Source organism: Lissotriton vulgaris, chromosome 3_1 (assembly GCF_964263255.1).
Source record: "Lissotriton vulgaris chromosome 3_1, aLisVul1.2, whole genome shotgun sequence".
Classification (NCBI taxonomy): domain Eukaryota; kingdom Metazoa; phylum Chordata; class Amphibia; order Caudata; family Salamandridae; genus Lissotriton; species Lissotriton vulgaris.
The window spans coordinates 752370593-752386491 of record NC_141689.1 but is presented as its reverse complement, the minus strand read 5'-3'; the positions used below and the strand labels follow the sequence as shown (position 1 = coordinate 752386491).

Below are 15899 nucleotides of genomic sequence, written 5' to 3'. Positions count from 1 at the left end.
TAGACTGGCCGAGACTGGACTGGGCAACCCCCCTAACATCTGCAACCCAAGCAAGTAAGAAAATCTCCTTTCTACTAATCCCTCTGTGCAATGTCATTGAGAAAGGCTTACTGCTTGCTTCTAATCTAAATTAACTGATACCCGCATCTCAGCAAAGCAACAAGTGACTACTGCTAAAGACTACACAGCACCCTGCATTTATTATTGTACAGTTACTTAGTAGGTCTGGTGAGTAGGTGTGGAAGTGTACTATTCTCCTCTACACTGGGCAAATCAACAACATAGCCCTCAACATGTCTAAAAAAATAACTAAAAACAGCCACCTGCTAATACCAAGCCCATAGAAAACTATATGCTCCAAGTCGTAGCTAAAATAAACAACGAAAGAAGACAATCATTAGGACTGAGTCAGTCGCCTAATCTACAGTTACTAAGCCCAACCCAAAGTCCTCAACACTCAGTTTCTTTAGCACCTGATGACTCCATTAACTTAATAGACATTACGGTTCATCCAACTTCAAATTTGGATGACCAGAATAGTCTTATGCTGGATGATGTAGCAAATACAGTGCCACTAGATCAAGAAATCAACACTGACCTCGAACATGAGACCGTGGCGCATAATACTGACGAACTGTCATCCCCTGAGCAGGAAACTCGACCTTCGAGAAAGCATAGAAAAACCCAGCAAAGGCGGATGGGGTTACGCTCAGGAAATAGGAGGAAAAAAGCTACTCCGACAGGAAAAAATAAGGGAAAAATCTCTGATGTTGGCGATAATAATGTTCTTGATAAAAGTTACCATGACAAAAGCTATAATGAGGACGATTTGCTTCAGAAAATAGCAGACATTATTGACTCTAAAATCAAAACCATCATTAAGCCTTTAATCGCCAAGATCGACAAATTGAATGCGGAGGTAAAAAAGATGAGTGGTCTTCAAACTAAAGCTGTGGAAGGGGTTGAGATAGTTAATTCCTTAGTGACACAAATGGCGAAACCAACTGAACCTAAGGCGAGGAGCTCTATAGAAAAAGAGAGCAGTCCAACGCTCCCTGGAAGCCCAGCCCGAAATGAAACTCACTCTACCAATCGACCTTTGAATACTGCGGGGGTACCAGGGCAAACAGGTATTGCGCCAATAAACTGTCAGGAAACAGATCCCCTCCAATTTATTGAAGAAGCCTCCCCAGTTGTTCTGGTCCTGGCTAATGTTCCCCCGCCAACGGATGTACAAACTGAAACGCCAGCATCTTTGTCTAGTAAGGCACTCTATTGGCTAACAAACAACATGCAAATGGCACCGGGAGGAAAACACCAACTTGCATCCGAAATTAAATCCGTAAAGAGGGTTGCGTGGATTGGAAATCGACCGAAAAGGTTCAAGGGAGACTGCGTTATAGTGACTTTTTCCCATCCAGGTGTTTTGCCCAATCTCTTAAATCATATCTACCCCCCCCAAAGAAGAGCAGGATCTGTTGTTCCTCTTACCTTAAAATTTTTCTACATAGAGCAACAGAATGTGACTTTTCCGAGGACTCCGGGTCCTCTGTGGAACACCGTGAGAAATAACAGAGGTCCAAGGTCTCCCCTTAATGAATGGGGCATGGTTTTAGGCAATAGATATGAAGCCTTATCAGGGCTAAATGATTGTGATTGACTGGGCAATAGTTCTGAAAAAATTTCAATTCTTCTGGTGATCATGCTGCCAGGGAAATGGTTACCCAGCCAAACACTGGATTAACTGATGTTTTGATTAATGTAACCAATATACAGGATGAACTTGGTACTACGAATAATGCTTACCTTCGTAATGAATGTTTCAAACATGCTGATAATAATGATATAAATGAGTTAAATGATAATTTATCGCTTGAATTGGCTGTCATAGATAATAACACAAGTGAATATGATCTTACCCAGCAACAGTGTGAAGGCCAAACTGGCAGTATCAAATCTACCATTGACAATATCAATGTACAATGCACTTTAATGTCCTAGAATGTTGCAGGGTTAAAAAATAAGATTCTATCACAGGACTTGCTAACTTTCCTGGATTCAAAGGATATCATCCTTTTACAGGAGACTTGGCAGTTAGAACCAGATCCAATCCAGGGATATTTACATTATTTCATTCCAGCTACCCCGAGCTTAAGGGGAAGGGCAAAAGGTGGTTTGGTAACATGGATTAAGCAGAATAACGATCATTCAGTGTTACAAATAGATACCAATAGTTCTGATATATTATTGGTCAAATTACAGCGACCGCCCAGTAGGGATCTTTTTATTTTTAACATCTACTCAAGGGGCCTACCGGGTGGCAAACCCACTAAGGCGGTTGATCTGTTGGACTCCCTATTAAAACAACACTGTTTGAATGCCGACATTATTATTGGTGGTGATTTTAATTGTTGTTTTGAACCACTTGATAATCAGGATGTAGACCTCACTACTGAAGAGGATTTCATCTGGGAAATCCCACAGCTTTCCTTGATACCCATTAAAAAATGGTCTGAGGCTGCCTTACAGTTAAAAGTACTATGTGTCGAGTCTGGGCTGCGGGCCACTAATGGAAGAACATTATCAGATAAGCAGGGTGCCCCTACCTTCTCTAACGGAATTACACATAGTCGTATTGATTACATCTTGACTAACAAAGAGAATTGGGCTAATGTTCTTGACATGTGGATCGAGTCAAGGGTGGAAAGTGACCATGACCCATTGATTTTAACTTTTAAATTGTTTGATCTGATGACAAAAGAGGAAGAGAGGGAAAATGTTCAAATAAATCTCTCAAATGATCAAAGACACATCAGATGGGCAACTTGTGTAGCCAATGAGGAAAGCATAATAGCTATGAGGGATTTAACAACCCAGGCCATCCAAGAAGTTCGGGGTACAACTGACAAAAATACCCCGATAGCTGAAATTAGCAGGATCCATGATGAACTTTTTAACAAGTTAAACCCGTTTTTTGTTAAGAAAGCTAAGAAGAAGCCACGTAGACCAATAAGAAAGGAGGATCAGTGGTATGATAAATCCTGTAGGACTGTCTATAGGCTCCTGTCAGATGCTGTAAAAACTAGAGATAAAACCAAGATAAGGGAGGCCCGAGTTATGTATAAAAAAGTGCAAATTAGTGCAAAAAGGGATTGGGAGGAAGGCTACTGGAGGGATCTCCTCGAAGCCAGTAGGGAAAGATCCATGACACCCTTCTGGAATATTGTTAAATGGGGAAGGGGGGCAAATAGAGGAGAACCCATGAATTATGTGTCACCAGAAGCCTGGGTATCCCATTATGCTACTCAGTTTGCCGCTGAGGATGAAGGTGAAGAGGAGTGTCTAGCCCTAGTAGATACTTTAACGAGCCACTTACTCTTCTCCAAAGATGATGTCCTAAAAACTCTGAACAATATACCTAAAGCCAGAGCTCCGGGCTTAGACTTTATCCCTGCAGACTTGTTTATGCACGACAAGGACTTATGGGCCACCTATATCCAGCTGTTAGCCAATGCTATTGCAAAGGGCTCGCCTATCCCTGAGACCTGGAAAGGAGCCGAGATTATCCCCATCTTTAAAAAGGGGGCATGCTCGGATCCAGGCAACTATAGGCCCATCAGCCTGATTGCGTGTATACAAAAAGTAGTGGCAAGGTTATTATTACAGCGAATACATGAGTGGATAGATGACCACGACATACTATCACCCCTACAGGCTGGTTTTCGCAGCCATACCAGCACCATTGACCAAGTTTTTAGATTTGTTTTATTGTACTGGCGCACAGTTTTACTAGGGGGCGGGATGCTTTTTGCGGCTTTTGTTGATTTAAAATCAGCTTTTGATTTAGTTCCCCGCCATAAGTTGTGGAATATCCTACATGATCAGGGCATCCCAAAAGAAATCCTGTCCTTACTGATTAGAATGCATGAAAATAATTTTGCACAAGTACGGTGGAATCAGCAGGGTAGTGCCACTGAGAAATTCCCCATTGCGAGGGGAGTACGCCAAGGATGCGTGCTCGCACCAACGCTTTTTTCGTTATACATCAACAGGGTGATCAGTTATTTTGAACATCAGCCCACAGATGCCCCAAGGTTGGCAGGAAGACTGATCCCCCTGTTGATGTTTGCGGATGATACCCTGCTGATATCAAAGACCCAGCAGGGACTCCAAAGGGCCATTAGGGTTTTTGAATCATTTTGCACTGACCATGGACTTGTAATTAATACAAGCAAAACAAAATTTATGGTTATGCACAAGCGGAAACACATTAGAGGTAGAGTTACTATGGATGGGGTCCAGCTCGAACAGACCCAGGTCTTTAAGTACCTCGGTATTAATTTGTCCTACAATCTAGATTGGAAACAGCACACAAATGAGCTAGATACAAAACATGCACAACTCGCAGGAGTCCTCACAAAGGAGCTTTTTTCATCTCATACCAAACCAATTAGACCTGTCCTAAAAATTTACAACGCTAAGGTTGGAGCAGCAGTTCTTTACGGAGCTGAACTCTGGGGGTCCAGTAATCTTACCAAGTTGACGGTAGCACAGAACAAATTTCTCCGCAACATTACTGGTTTACCGATGTCAACCCCACTGATACCTTTAAACTATGATTTAGGATTTTATAGTTTTAGGGACATGGCCAGGTACAGAATCGTGGCCTACTGGAGAAGGTTATGGGTAACCCCAGAACTCTCCCAGTATGCCCAAGGCTTCCTAGAGGTGAGAACCCTGGATATTGGCTGTAAGATAGTCTGGATGAAAGAGGTTAAACTTTTATATAGGGCACTGGGTTTATCCCAATTGTGGGATGATCCCCTAAATAATGTATTTCCACCTAAAAAGACACTCCGTGAACTTTATTGGAGCATGTTAGAGATTAAGTGTTTTAGGAATCATATTGATCGCTCCTTTACATACGATTACCTGGAGCTCAAGCACTCACCGGCCCTCGAATCGTATTGGGATTGGATCACAGTCCCAGGGGACCGGAAGAGGTACCATCAGCTGAGGGTGGGGACACTACCTCTAAATGCCCTAATAGTGAAATGGAATAAGGTACAAACCCCAAGGTGCCCCTTTTGTCCGGATCATAATGAAAACATCGGACATGTGTTGTTTGCCTGTCCAGAATATAGAATGCCCAGATGCTCATGGCTTAAACCAATTTGCATTCAGTTAGGTTTAAGAACGGCAAACAAGGCTGTTAGGATCTTAAGAACAGATACCTCTCAGCCCGTTGTTATAGCTATGGCAAAATTTCTCCACTGGATGTGGATAATTCGGGCACGCAAAATGTGTCTGGAGTAAATTTAGGATTGTTATTGTCTGTCGTACTGTCTGCGATTATTTGAACTGCTAATCAGTATTAATTAATGATAAACTATGCAAACCATATAAGTAATTGTTACTTTCTTTTTTACCCTTCCTTTTTGGCATTAATGAACTTAGCTTTCTAAATTTTATTGTTTTTGGTATTTTAATAGATATTTTAAGATCATGTAAAGATGTAAATAGGATATTTTAAGATCATGTAAAAATGTAAATAGGATGAGATAGGAAGACGTTTTTATTTTGTTTATTTATTGTATTAAATCACTGTGGATCCTGTATCTTTGTGGGGCTGGGGGGAGGGGGTGGGACAAAAACAACAAAATTTTTTTGTAAAATGTCTTTTATGATTGAAACATATCGAATAAAGACTAATTAAAGTAAAGTGACTCTCCATCCTTCTGTCTTCCGTGGGGTTTCTTCAGGATCCATTGGGCCCTTCTTCAAAACTGCAACCACAACTTTTCTGTGGACTTCTATTGAGTATACAGCTGTGTTTCCACTCTGCAACAGCCTCTGTGCCATTCCTAGGTACTTGCCTTAGGTGGTTCCTTAAGACCCCAGCCCTTCCGAGTCTCATGATCCAAGTAACAACTTCAGTTGAAGTTCGCATTCCACTTTCTTATAATATGGTTTGGTCTCCCCTGGAGACCCCTGTGTATTGTGCTTACTTCTTGCAACTGAAGTATTGTTGTGTATTTGTGTTGATATCTTTGGGCAGGAGATATACCAATGTGCTAGTGAGTGTTGTGTAATAGATGGAAATCTTTTTATATATACACTGTGTGGTTCTTTTTCGTTTACCCTACACTACATGATTAGATCTGGGAAAATAAGCTGCTTAACACTCCTTCTGGATAAGCCTGCAGGCCGCTCACCACGGCTACCACTTAGAGAGCTTTCTAAGGTTGTCTAAGACCATCAAAATCAACATAGGGGTTGTATGAATTAGTGTAAGGTGCTTCCCTTGAATAGTGTGCATCATATACTATGCCAGCCTCCTACAATAACTGTATAACATTTTGTTTTTCTTTCTAAGGAATAATAGAATTCGATGTTTTAAAGCAACTTCAAAAGTTCTTACTTGAAAGGAGTGTTTGAGGGTTCTAGCAGAGCTTTGTGGCGAAGGATAGCAGGACCTGCAGATACTGCCTCTTCTGAGCTAGGCACAGATATAAAATCCTGAGGTGGTCCACCAAACATCTCAAGTCGGCGAAGAAGGACTTGCTCCCAACGCTGAACTGTTTTCAAAACTGCATGGCAAAGCGGCGACCCAACAGGAAGATCTGAAAGAAAAAGCAACCCACATATGAAAGGGTGCACTATTCAAGCGCCAATGGGCTGAAAGATTAAACATGTTACATAAATAGGTTCTTGTTTGCTATTTATTTATTTAGGGTATTTATAAAGTGCGATGATACTGCAAAGCCAATATTTCAGACGACAGGATAATTAACCAAGAGGTCAAGAGCAGAGTGGTTTCTAAATGTCACAAGACTCCCAAAAACTAGATTGCATTGCACCCTACCTGCTGTACAAATGTTATACTATAGAGAAAAATACTTCAAAATGAAATCCAGGCTTTCTTTTGGTACTAATACAGAATAATTACATTTTTATGAATTAAAATATTTCATAGGCATGATAGTATTGCCGTCAGCTGGGAGTTTTGAAACCAATTCTTTTTAAAATATCCAAACAAGTAATATGTAATCAGTAAACATAGATTATTTTATTCAATTGTTCAAGATTTCATTATAAATTAATGTCCTGTGAATTAACTTAGCTGATGGCGTTTGTTATCCTGATACTAAAACTAGCAAGGATCACAATAACTCTAATGCTACAAATCAACAAACTTTTAAGTTTCATTTGCTCCTACAAATAAAACTGTGTTCAAATGCTTAACCTACAAAGACCTCAGATTTGTGTCAATCAAAAAGGAAAGTCACCCTTTCTTAGATTTCACGTACACAGCGCTTGACCTGTGCTTATGAAAGCTATTGTATTAAATATATCTTAAAAGGGACTTAAATTTTGCCTTTGTCTTATTGGTCCTTGTGCTTGCCACTTTATTTTTCCTTCTTTCTATTGGTTGTAGGCTTCCATTTCTTGATCTTCCTGTATTTCTCTTATCAGTTTCCCATCGTCAAAGTGCTGTGTTAGTACGCTTTGGAGGAGCTACTTTTAAGTGACTCAAGCAGCGATTGCAACACTAGGAATTAAAACCAAGAGCTATACACTTGCTTTAAATTTACAGTACTGCCTGAGTGCCGTGGGCTCAGCTCGCTGTAATTATCAAGTGGAGATCCTCCAGGTGCCTCCTATTCGTTGTCCGGACGAAGCAGGCAATACCTAGTGCCCCTGGGGCACAAACAGGCATCAACTTCCTACTCTTCCTGTGTTAAGCTAACGCGCAGTGTTTTCACTTTTAACCTGTTTGTTGCAGGAGTATGCCAATGGCCGACACGCACTACCTCCCTGATGCAGCGCACATCCATTGGCTGACAACAGGGAGGGCCCCCTTAAATCTCTGGGCTTTTTTTTTATCCCCAGGGGAGGCGCAGAAGCCTTTCCGCATCTCTTCCCGACCCCCATAAAGCCCATTTGTGACGTAAGTGTGTCACAACTCCTGCTCACTAGTCCGCCCCCTGCGGGGGCAATTTTTTAATTTTTATGGATGTGTGGTTTCTCTGGGGTGTTATAGTTAGTCTGATATTTCACTCGTACAAAACCAGAGAAATCCAGCCATTATAGTTACCTGAGGAAACTATAACTCGCGTCCCCGCAATGCACTGCTTATGACCTCATATATTACATCACTCCTGACATGGTCAGTGACATCACTGATGACATCTCAAATTACATCACTGATTACATCATCCAGTGACTGGGAGTGCTTTTTAAACGTTTATGAGTGTTATATATATATATATATATATATATATATATATATATATATATATATATATATATATATATATATATATATATCCAGGTGAATTGGTGAATCAGTGGATTTATGAGTGACTATATGGATGACTCAGTGGGCGTGTGACTGCCTGTATAAGTAAGTGATTATGTGAATCAGTGAATGTATGAGTGAGTGACTGGGTGTGTGAATGTGTGTATCTGTCAGTTAATGTCTAAGTGGGTGTATGAGTGTGTCAGTGGTTGCATGAATGGGTATATGGGTGATTGATTGCTTGTCTGACTACATCTATGTTTGCCTGGGTGTCTGTGTTTGTGGATGATGAGGTGTGTGACTGCCATTATGGATCAGTGAGTGGGTGAGTCAGTGGCTGTATGGGGTACAGTTGCATATGTGAAAAGTTGTATGAGTGGGTGTCTGTATGGTTGTGTCGGTGATTGAGTGCATGTTTCAGCATGGGTGAGTGAGTATGTGAAAGGCAGTATACGTGACTGATGGGGTATACGAGTGATGGGGTATATGAGTGACTGTATGTGTGAGTGAATGTGAGAGGGGCTACTTAGATGAGTGCATGCTTCTGCCAGTGACTGTATAACTGAGTGAGTATGTGTTCCTATTTGTATGAGTAAGTAAGTGGGTGTGAGTGTAACGTTAAGTGAGTAAGTGGCTGTATGATTGACTGTATCGGTGAGTGTCTAGGTTTGTGAGTAGTTCTATGGGGGACTCGGTGTTTCAGCGCTTGTATGCCTGTAGCAGTGGATTTGTCAACGGCTGTATTAGTGAGTGAGTGGGTCTATGAGTGGCAGTATGGGTGAGGGAGTGGATGAATGTATAGAACAATGAATCATTTAGTGAGTGTGTAAGTACTAGTATTGCTCTGTGAACGGGTTTGTGAATTGTTGTGTGGGAGTGGCAGTGGGTGTATAAAACATTGTACAGTGTTGTGAGTGGGTACGTCTGAGATGCTGTGGATGATGTCATAAGTGATGTCATAAGTGATGTCATTTGAAATGCCATCACTGATGTCACTGACCAGGTCATGAGTGATGTAATATATGAGGTCATAAGCAGTGCACTGGGGGCCGAGAGTTATAGTTACCTCAGCTAACTAGAACAGCTACATTTCTCTGGTTTTGTATGAGTGAAATATCAGACTAACTATAACGTCCCTCTAACCTTTGTTTTTTTCCATGAACATCTAAGGTTTTTTAATGCAAATTTTTAAATATAACGTCCCTGAAACCTGTGTTTTTTCACTGAATTTCTAAGTTTGTTTTTAACTAGATGTTGTGTTTGAAGAGTGGTGGAGAAAGGGGGCTGGGCCATCAACCAGCACTCAGGAATTCCGCTGCATAGGACTTACAGGAGCTACTAGGGCTTCTTGGCCCCCAAGACCCCTCAGGAGTAAAGTGCACTCCATCGCCAACCAGTAGTGCGCCAGGAGGTGCGTTTGCAGAGTGGTGGAGAAAGGGGGCATGGCCTCCGAAGACCTCATAGCAATTTTACTGGAGGTAACAGGAGGGGTAGATGTCCCCCAATGACGTCCTTGGGGGCCAACTACCGCTCCTATTATTTATTTATTTTTATTTTTTCATTTATAAAGCGCTCTGACATCTACAGGCATCCTGGTGCTGAAAAGATAGCAAGTGGTCATGAGTGAGCTGTCAAGAATAAAAAGAGCGGTCAGCAGAGGAAAAGGTACTATTGCAAAAAGCAGAATTCTCAGACTTTTGGAAAGAGCCAGGTCTTAACTCTTTTACGAAACACCATCAAACTCTCAGTATTCCTAGTCTCTCGGGCTGCTGCCACACTGAAGCCTCTCCCCCCCAGAGTAACCTTCTTTGTCCTGGGGATTCTAGCCAGACTGGCAGAGGAGGAGCGAAGAGTACGTATAGGTTCATACCATTTGAACCTATCCTGAATGAGCTTGGGACCGTGCCCATGGAGTGCCCTATGCAAAGAGATTTGAATAAAATCCTCTGAGCTACTGGCAGTCAATGTAACTCTGCCAATGCCTGTGTTGTCGAGGAACGACGTGCTCGGTCTAGGGCTAACTTGGCGGCTGCCGCCTGGACGCACTGGAGCCTAGCAATCAGATATCCAGGGGATCCCAGGAGCAGGGCATTACAGTAATCCAGGTGGCTCAATATTAAACTCCTTACTACAATAATTCGTGCCTGTGCTGGCAACAACGAAAGCACTTTCCGGACTCCTCGTATAAGAGTATAGCAGCCTCCCACCAGTTTGTTAACGTGGTATTCCAGGTTTAATTTCTCATTAAAACTAACCCCCAGATTTCGGATGGCAGCCACTGGTGTCGGCATGCCATCCGATGTTATGGGCCAGAAGTCAGCTGGCAAGGCTCGAGGGACCCCCCCCCCACTTGCATAGCAAAATCATAGTTTTTTCATTATTAAACTGGAGCGAGTTCTCGCATGCATGCGTGAAAACTATCCAGTGAGTCCATCTGGCCACCCTCGAGGGATACCATAAGCTGCGTATCATCAGCGTAGTTGATCACGCTGATATTATGTGCCTTAATGATCTCCAACAAAGGTCGCATATATGCGTTAAACAACACAGGACTGACGGAGGAACCCTGTGGAACCCCATGCCTATTCTGTACAAATCCTGACCGGTATGGAGGGAACGCTACTGCTTGCCATCTGTCCAACAGATAGGAGTGCATCCAGCTCAGTGCTGTACCCATCACCCCTAGATCTTCCAGGCTTGACAGAAGAATGCCATGGTTGATCGTATCAAAAGCGGCATTCGAAGGCTATCTAAAATGGCCACCAAGGCTGTCTCTGTTCCATGACCCGGTCTAAACCCGAACTGTTCCTCTTCCAGTTTGCTGTTTATCTCGAGAAAACGGGACAGTGCTCTGCTTACCCAACATTCCATGATCTTAATCGGGTAGGGTAAGAGGGATATTGGCCTGTAGTTTTTATAACATCCCGGGTCTAGTGTGGTCTTCTTCAGGAGTGGTGACACAACAGCCTGCTTCGAGATGAGCGGTATCACACCAGAGCAGAGAGACTGACAGCATAGCTGATGTAGAATAGGAAAAAGTTCTATCCCAAATTCTTTCATCAGCTTAGGAGGCATAGGATCCAGTGGTGACCCTGAGGAGATTCCTAAGGCTATTCGGGAAAACTCCTCCTCTGAAGGTACGGGGAGATTGCCCATAATAGCCTGAGAGACATCCAGCTCGCATGTACCACCACAATTGTCGGAGTCACATCTACCCCCCTTCTCCTGATCTGACCGAGTAACTAGGGGTGTGTCTCTCAGGCCTTACCTCCAGTAAGTCCCACACAGCAGGATTGCTGATTTCTGATAGCAGGGCACGCCCCCTTTGCCCACCACTCTGAAAACACACTTTCTGGTATGCTCTTGGTTGGGGCATGAAGTCCCCTTCACTGCTAGGGGTCATTAGGGGCCAACTAGCCTATCTGTTCTCCAGTAAGCCCCACACAGTGGCATTGCTGAGAGGCGGTCTTGGGCCACACTCCCTATCTCCATCACTCTGCAAACATGCCTCCTGGCAAGCTCATGGTTGGGGGATGAAGTCCTCTTGCCTCTTGAGGGTCCCTGGGTGCCAATTAGCCCTCCTGTTACCTCCAGTAAGCCCCAGACAGCTTGATTGTTGAGAGGTGGTCAGAGGCCTCACCCCCTTTCTCCACCACTCTGCAAACGCGCCTCCTGACATTTTCTGCCCGGAGTACGCCATCCCCCAGGGCTTGGCCTCTCGTTGGGGACCAAAGGGAGAGCCCCAAGGCCCCTGCGGTGCCTGCCAGCTCCTAGCCTCCTGCGGGAACTGGCATAGCTTTTAGGCTGAGTGAGCTGCTAACATTCAGCTCCCTGGCCCAAAAGCAATTCTGCTTCGCTTCCTGGATGCAAGAGCATTTTCCATGCTCTTGCTTACATTAAGCGAAGCATTGTTTGCTATGGCTTTGTTCCCGCCAAGCCATAGCAACCTGCAATGCCCTGGGGGTGGGCATCCTGGGACATTGCTGCCGTGCAGTCCCCCTCCCGTCTTCTGTGTAGCCCTGGGGAGGTGGCGGTCCGAGGGATTGCGGGGGGCCCTCGTGGCCCCCCGCATTAAAAGAACATAGCACCAGGGAGGTGTATTTTCATGATTGACCCCGGGACCTGGCCCACCCGGGGGCTTAAGGAAAATGAAGCGCAGGAGATTCGGTGGGATTTGTTCACCCAACTCAACTCTAGCCGAATTTGTTATTAAAAAAAATTGCGGGGCCCTGGGAGTTCCCTGTGTGACCCCATGAGCAGGCCTAGGGGGTCAGGGTGTGTCTATACTGACACCTTTTTTCTTGTGACTCCAAATCACAAGAAAAGTAGCCCCCCAGGGAAACCACACATATATAAACAAAAGAGATTTGTGAGTATGTATGTATATGCACATATCACTTGTTCATATATTTATATATATATGTATATATATTTATATATATATATATGTATATATATATATATATATATATATATATACATATACACACACATCTCTCTCCCTATATATGTGTATATATCTAATATATGTACAGACACAATCACACACAGCAATAAAAATGTCAAGATAATGTTTTTTATTATGAGAGGGAAAGAGAGGGAGAGAGGAGAGAAAGAGAGAACTTTTGTCTCGTGACAGTTTTGACGCCATAAAGTAGCGCAGAGGACCTGCTGGAAAAAACAGATCTGTTTTTTATGTGGATAGCTAAGTGGATTAGTAAAGCTAGGTATTACAAATGCTTTAAAACAATTGAAATGTATGTAAGAGAGGTGTTAAGTGGAGATGAGGGGCACGTTTGCTGGGTGGTAGTGAGGGAATACAAGGAGAACATAATGTGCATTTGTAAAGCACACGTTAAGTCGTGGGCATCTTAACGCTGAATAACATGTTTGTTGGAGGTCATGGGAGGAGGCATCAAAATGATTGTTGCATTGGGTGCCCCAGCACTAAAGGCCGTGATGATGGGTATGTGGCAAGGTGAAGTAATGCTGTGCCTTTTTTGTCTTTCTTAGTGTCTTTGGAGAGCCTGCTGATTTTGGAAAGGCTAGGTAAGGTGACTTCCTCATTGCTGACTGTTGCACACATCACTCAAACACGCGCACATTCACTTTGAAATCAAAAACGTATCTGCCTTCTACTTAGGATAGTGTTTTAAAAGGAGGTTTTAAGCACTAGCAGGGATGGCGTATCATTGGAGGAATGCTGCCCAGGCCCTAAATCTGGTCTGGAGTCCAGCTCTGAGGCAGGTTGTGAGACTGAGACAGCAGATACTGAGACAGCATCTGAGGGAGAGGACAATGGAGCAGAACCTGGGAGCAATTTTTCAGTCAGCACAGTTCCATCCGACGACTCATTTTCCAGTGATTGTGAAGGAGACAATGACAGTTTTGCTGTCTTTTCACTAGCACTTTCTGTGCAGCTGAACACGAGTAGCAGGTTAGAGCAACCCAGAAAGCAGGCACGTGCGGCGGCAATCACAGACTGACTGCTCCCTTGGCAGCCTCCCAATTTAGTTCAGCCCCAAATTTCACTGGCGACGCTGGATATAAAGTCGATAGGGCTAATTGTTTGCAAATTGACTAAGTCCATCTCTTTTTGAATGTTGACTTCCTTGATGAAATTGAGAGGTAAACAAATTTGCCCGCCAAACCATTTCTGAGGAAGCATGGAGGCACTCTTGGGCCTCATTCTAGGTCACACAAGTGGACTCCCACTTCATAAGGGGAGTTTGAGATATTTTGGGACTCAAGCTCAAAATGGGGGTAGTGCATAAACCAACCTTGCTGTTCTCCTTGTCTCCTTGCATGGTTTGTTTAACCCCATCTTCGCACCTATATGAGCAGAGATAGTTTTTTGCTACTGCAGTGCATGCTGTATTTCAATGACAATTCTGCTGCATTGCCCCGGGATCATCCAGATCATGAAAGGCTGTTCAAAATTTGGCCTGTCATGGAACATTTGTCTGCCAGGTTTCCATAAGGTTCCATAGGTTTGTGTAAAGGGCGGCTGCAGTTCTGGCAGTACAATATAAGCAAACAAGTTCGCTATGGCATCAAGCTGTGTGAAAGCTCGACTAGATATGTGTAAAGCTTGAGAGTTTATTCAGGGAAGGACTCAACTCTAAACCCTGTAGGTTGCCCTTCCACACTAGGTATCACAGGAAAGATTTATGGGAGCTTGTTTAGCCCCTCCTTCACAAAGGTTATAACCTTTATGTGGACAATTTCTATACAGAAGTAGAGCTATTTAGTGAGCTCTGCAAAGCTGTCACTGTGGCCATCGGTACAATTTGTTGTCGCCGTAAAGAATTCCTGCAGGAGCTTGAATGCAAGAAGTCCATAAATCCCAGAGCACTGTGTTGCGTTCCAACTAACTACTCACAGTCAAGTTCTCAGATAGGCGTAATGTGTACATGCTCACTACAATTCATGATGAGAGCACTTCCCCTGCCACAGTTTGGGGTCAGATGGTCGAAGTCCACTATCCCATCTGTATACTTGTTTACAACAAGTACATGGGCGGAGTAGACAAGAACGACCAGGTTCTTCAGCCCCACAATGTGTCGTAAAACTTGCACATTTGTATAAGAAACTTTATACCCACCAGATGCAGATGGCAACATACAATGCATAAGTTGTTTATCGTCATACCACCGGGCTGATGACGACTGTTAGCCCGAAACTGTTCCCAGGATGCTTATTTCCGGTCCAGGGAAGACATGGCTTAGCAGTTCGGGCTGGACTGTTCCCATGAGGCACAGGATCAAGACTGATTTGAAATAGCTGTGTCTGAACTGGGGTGGCAAAGTGAGCTAAAGAATGATGATGGATTCAACTCAGATCTGTGACTGAGGTTGAGTGTTTGAAAAGTTTTAGCACTCCGTCCATCATCTCCTTGTGTTTGCTTTGTTCGCCCTAAGTTGCAGGGTAGCCCAGACATGGGTCCCTTGCTCCCTTTGCCACTGGATTCAAGCTAGCCTGGCTGATGAGGGCCGTTAGCCCAAAACCGGCCCAGGATGCTTGTTTCCGGTCCAGGGAAGACATGGCTTTCCAGTTCGGGCTGGACTTCTCTCATGAGGCACAGGGTCAAGACTGATCTGCATATAGCTGTGTCTGAACTGGGGTGGGAAAGTAAGCTAAAGAATGATGATGGATTTAACCCAGATTTGTGACTGGGGGTGAATGTTTGAAAAGTTTCAGCACTCCGTCCATCATCTCCTTGTGTTTGCTTTGTTTGCCCTAAGTTGACAAGGTATGCACAGACGTGGGTCCCTTGATCACTTTGTCACTGGATTCAAGGTAGACTGGCTGATGAGGGCTGTTAGCCAGAAACCGGTTCCAGGATGCTTTGTTCCGGTCCAGGGAAGACATGGCTTGGCAGTTCAGGCTGGACTGTTCCCATGAGGCACATGGTCAAGACTGATGTGCATATAGCTGTGTCTGAACTGGGGTGGCAAAGTGAGCTAAAAAATGATGATGGATTCAACCCAGATCTGTGACGGGGTGAGTGTTTGAAAAGTTTCAGCACTCCGTCTATCATCTCCTTGTGTTTGCTTTTATCGTCAGACAACCACAGGAACACCCATGTCTTTCCCTA

General features: G+C 43.7%; 1 protein-coding gene across 2 annotated transcripts in view; it reads right to left on the bottom strand.

Moving 5' to 3' along the window:
• Window positions 1-15899, bottom strand: part of DMXL1 (Dmx like 1) — a 2236090-nt gene that overhangs the window by 642839 nt on the left and 1577352 nt on the right. For both annotated transcript variants that reach the window (XM_086961064.1, XM_086961065.1), the window contains one exon: window positions 6422-6623. In XM_086961064.1, the coding sequence (XP_086817190.1) occupies window positions 6422-6623 (202 nt within the window). The remainder of the gene's footprint in view (window positions 1-6421; window positions 6624-15899) is intronic.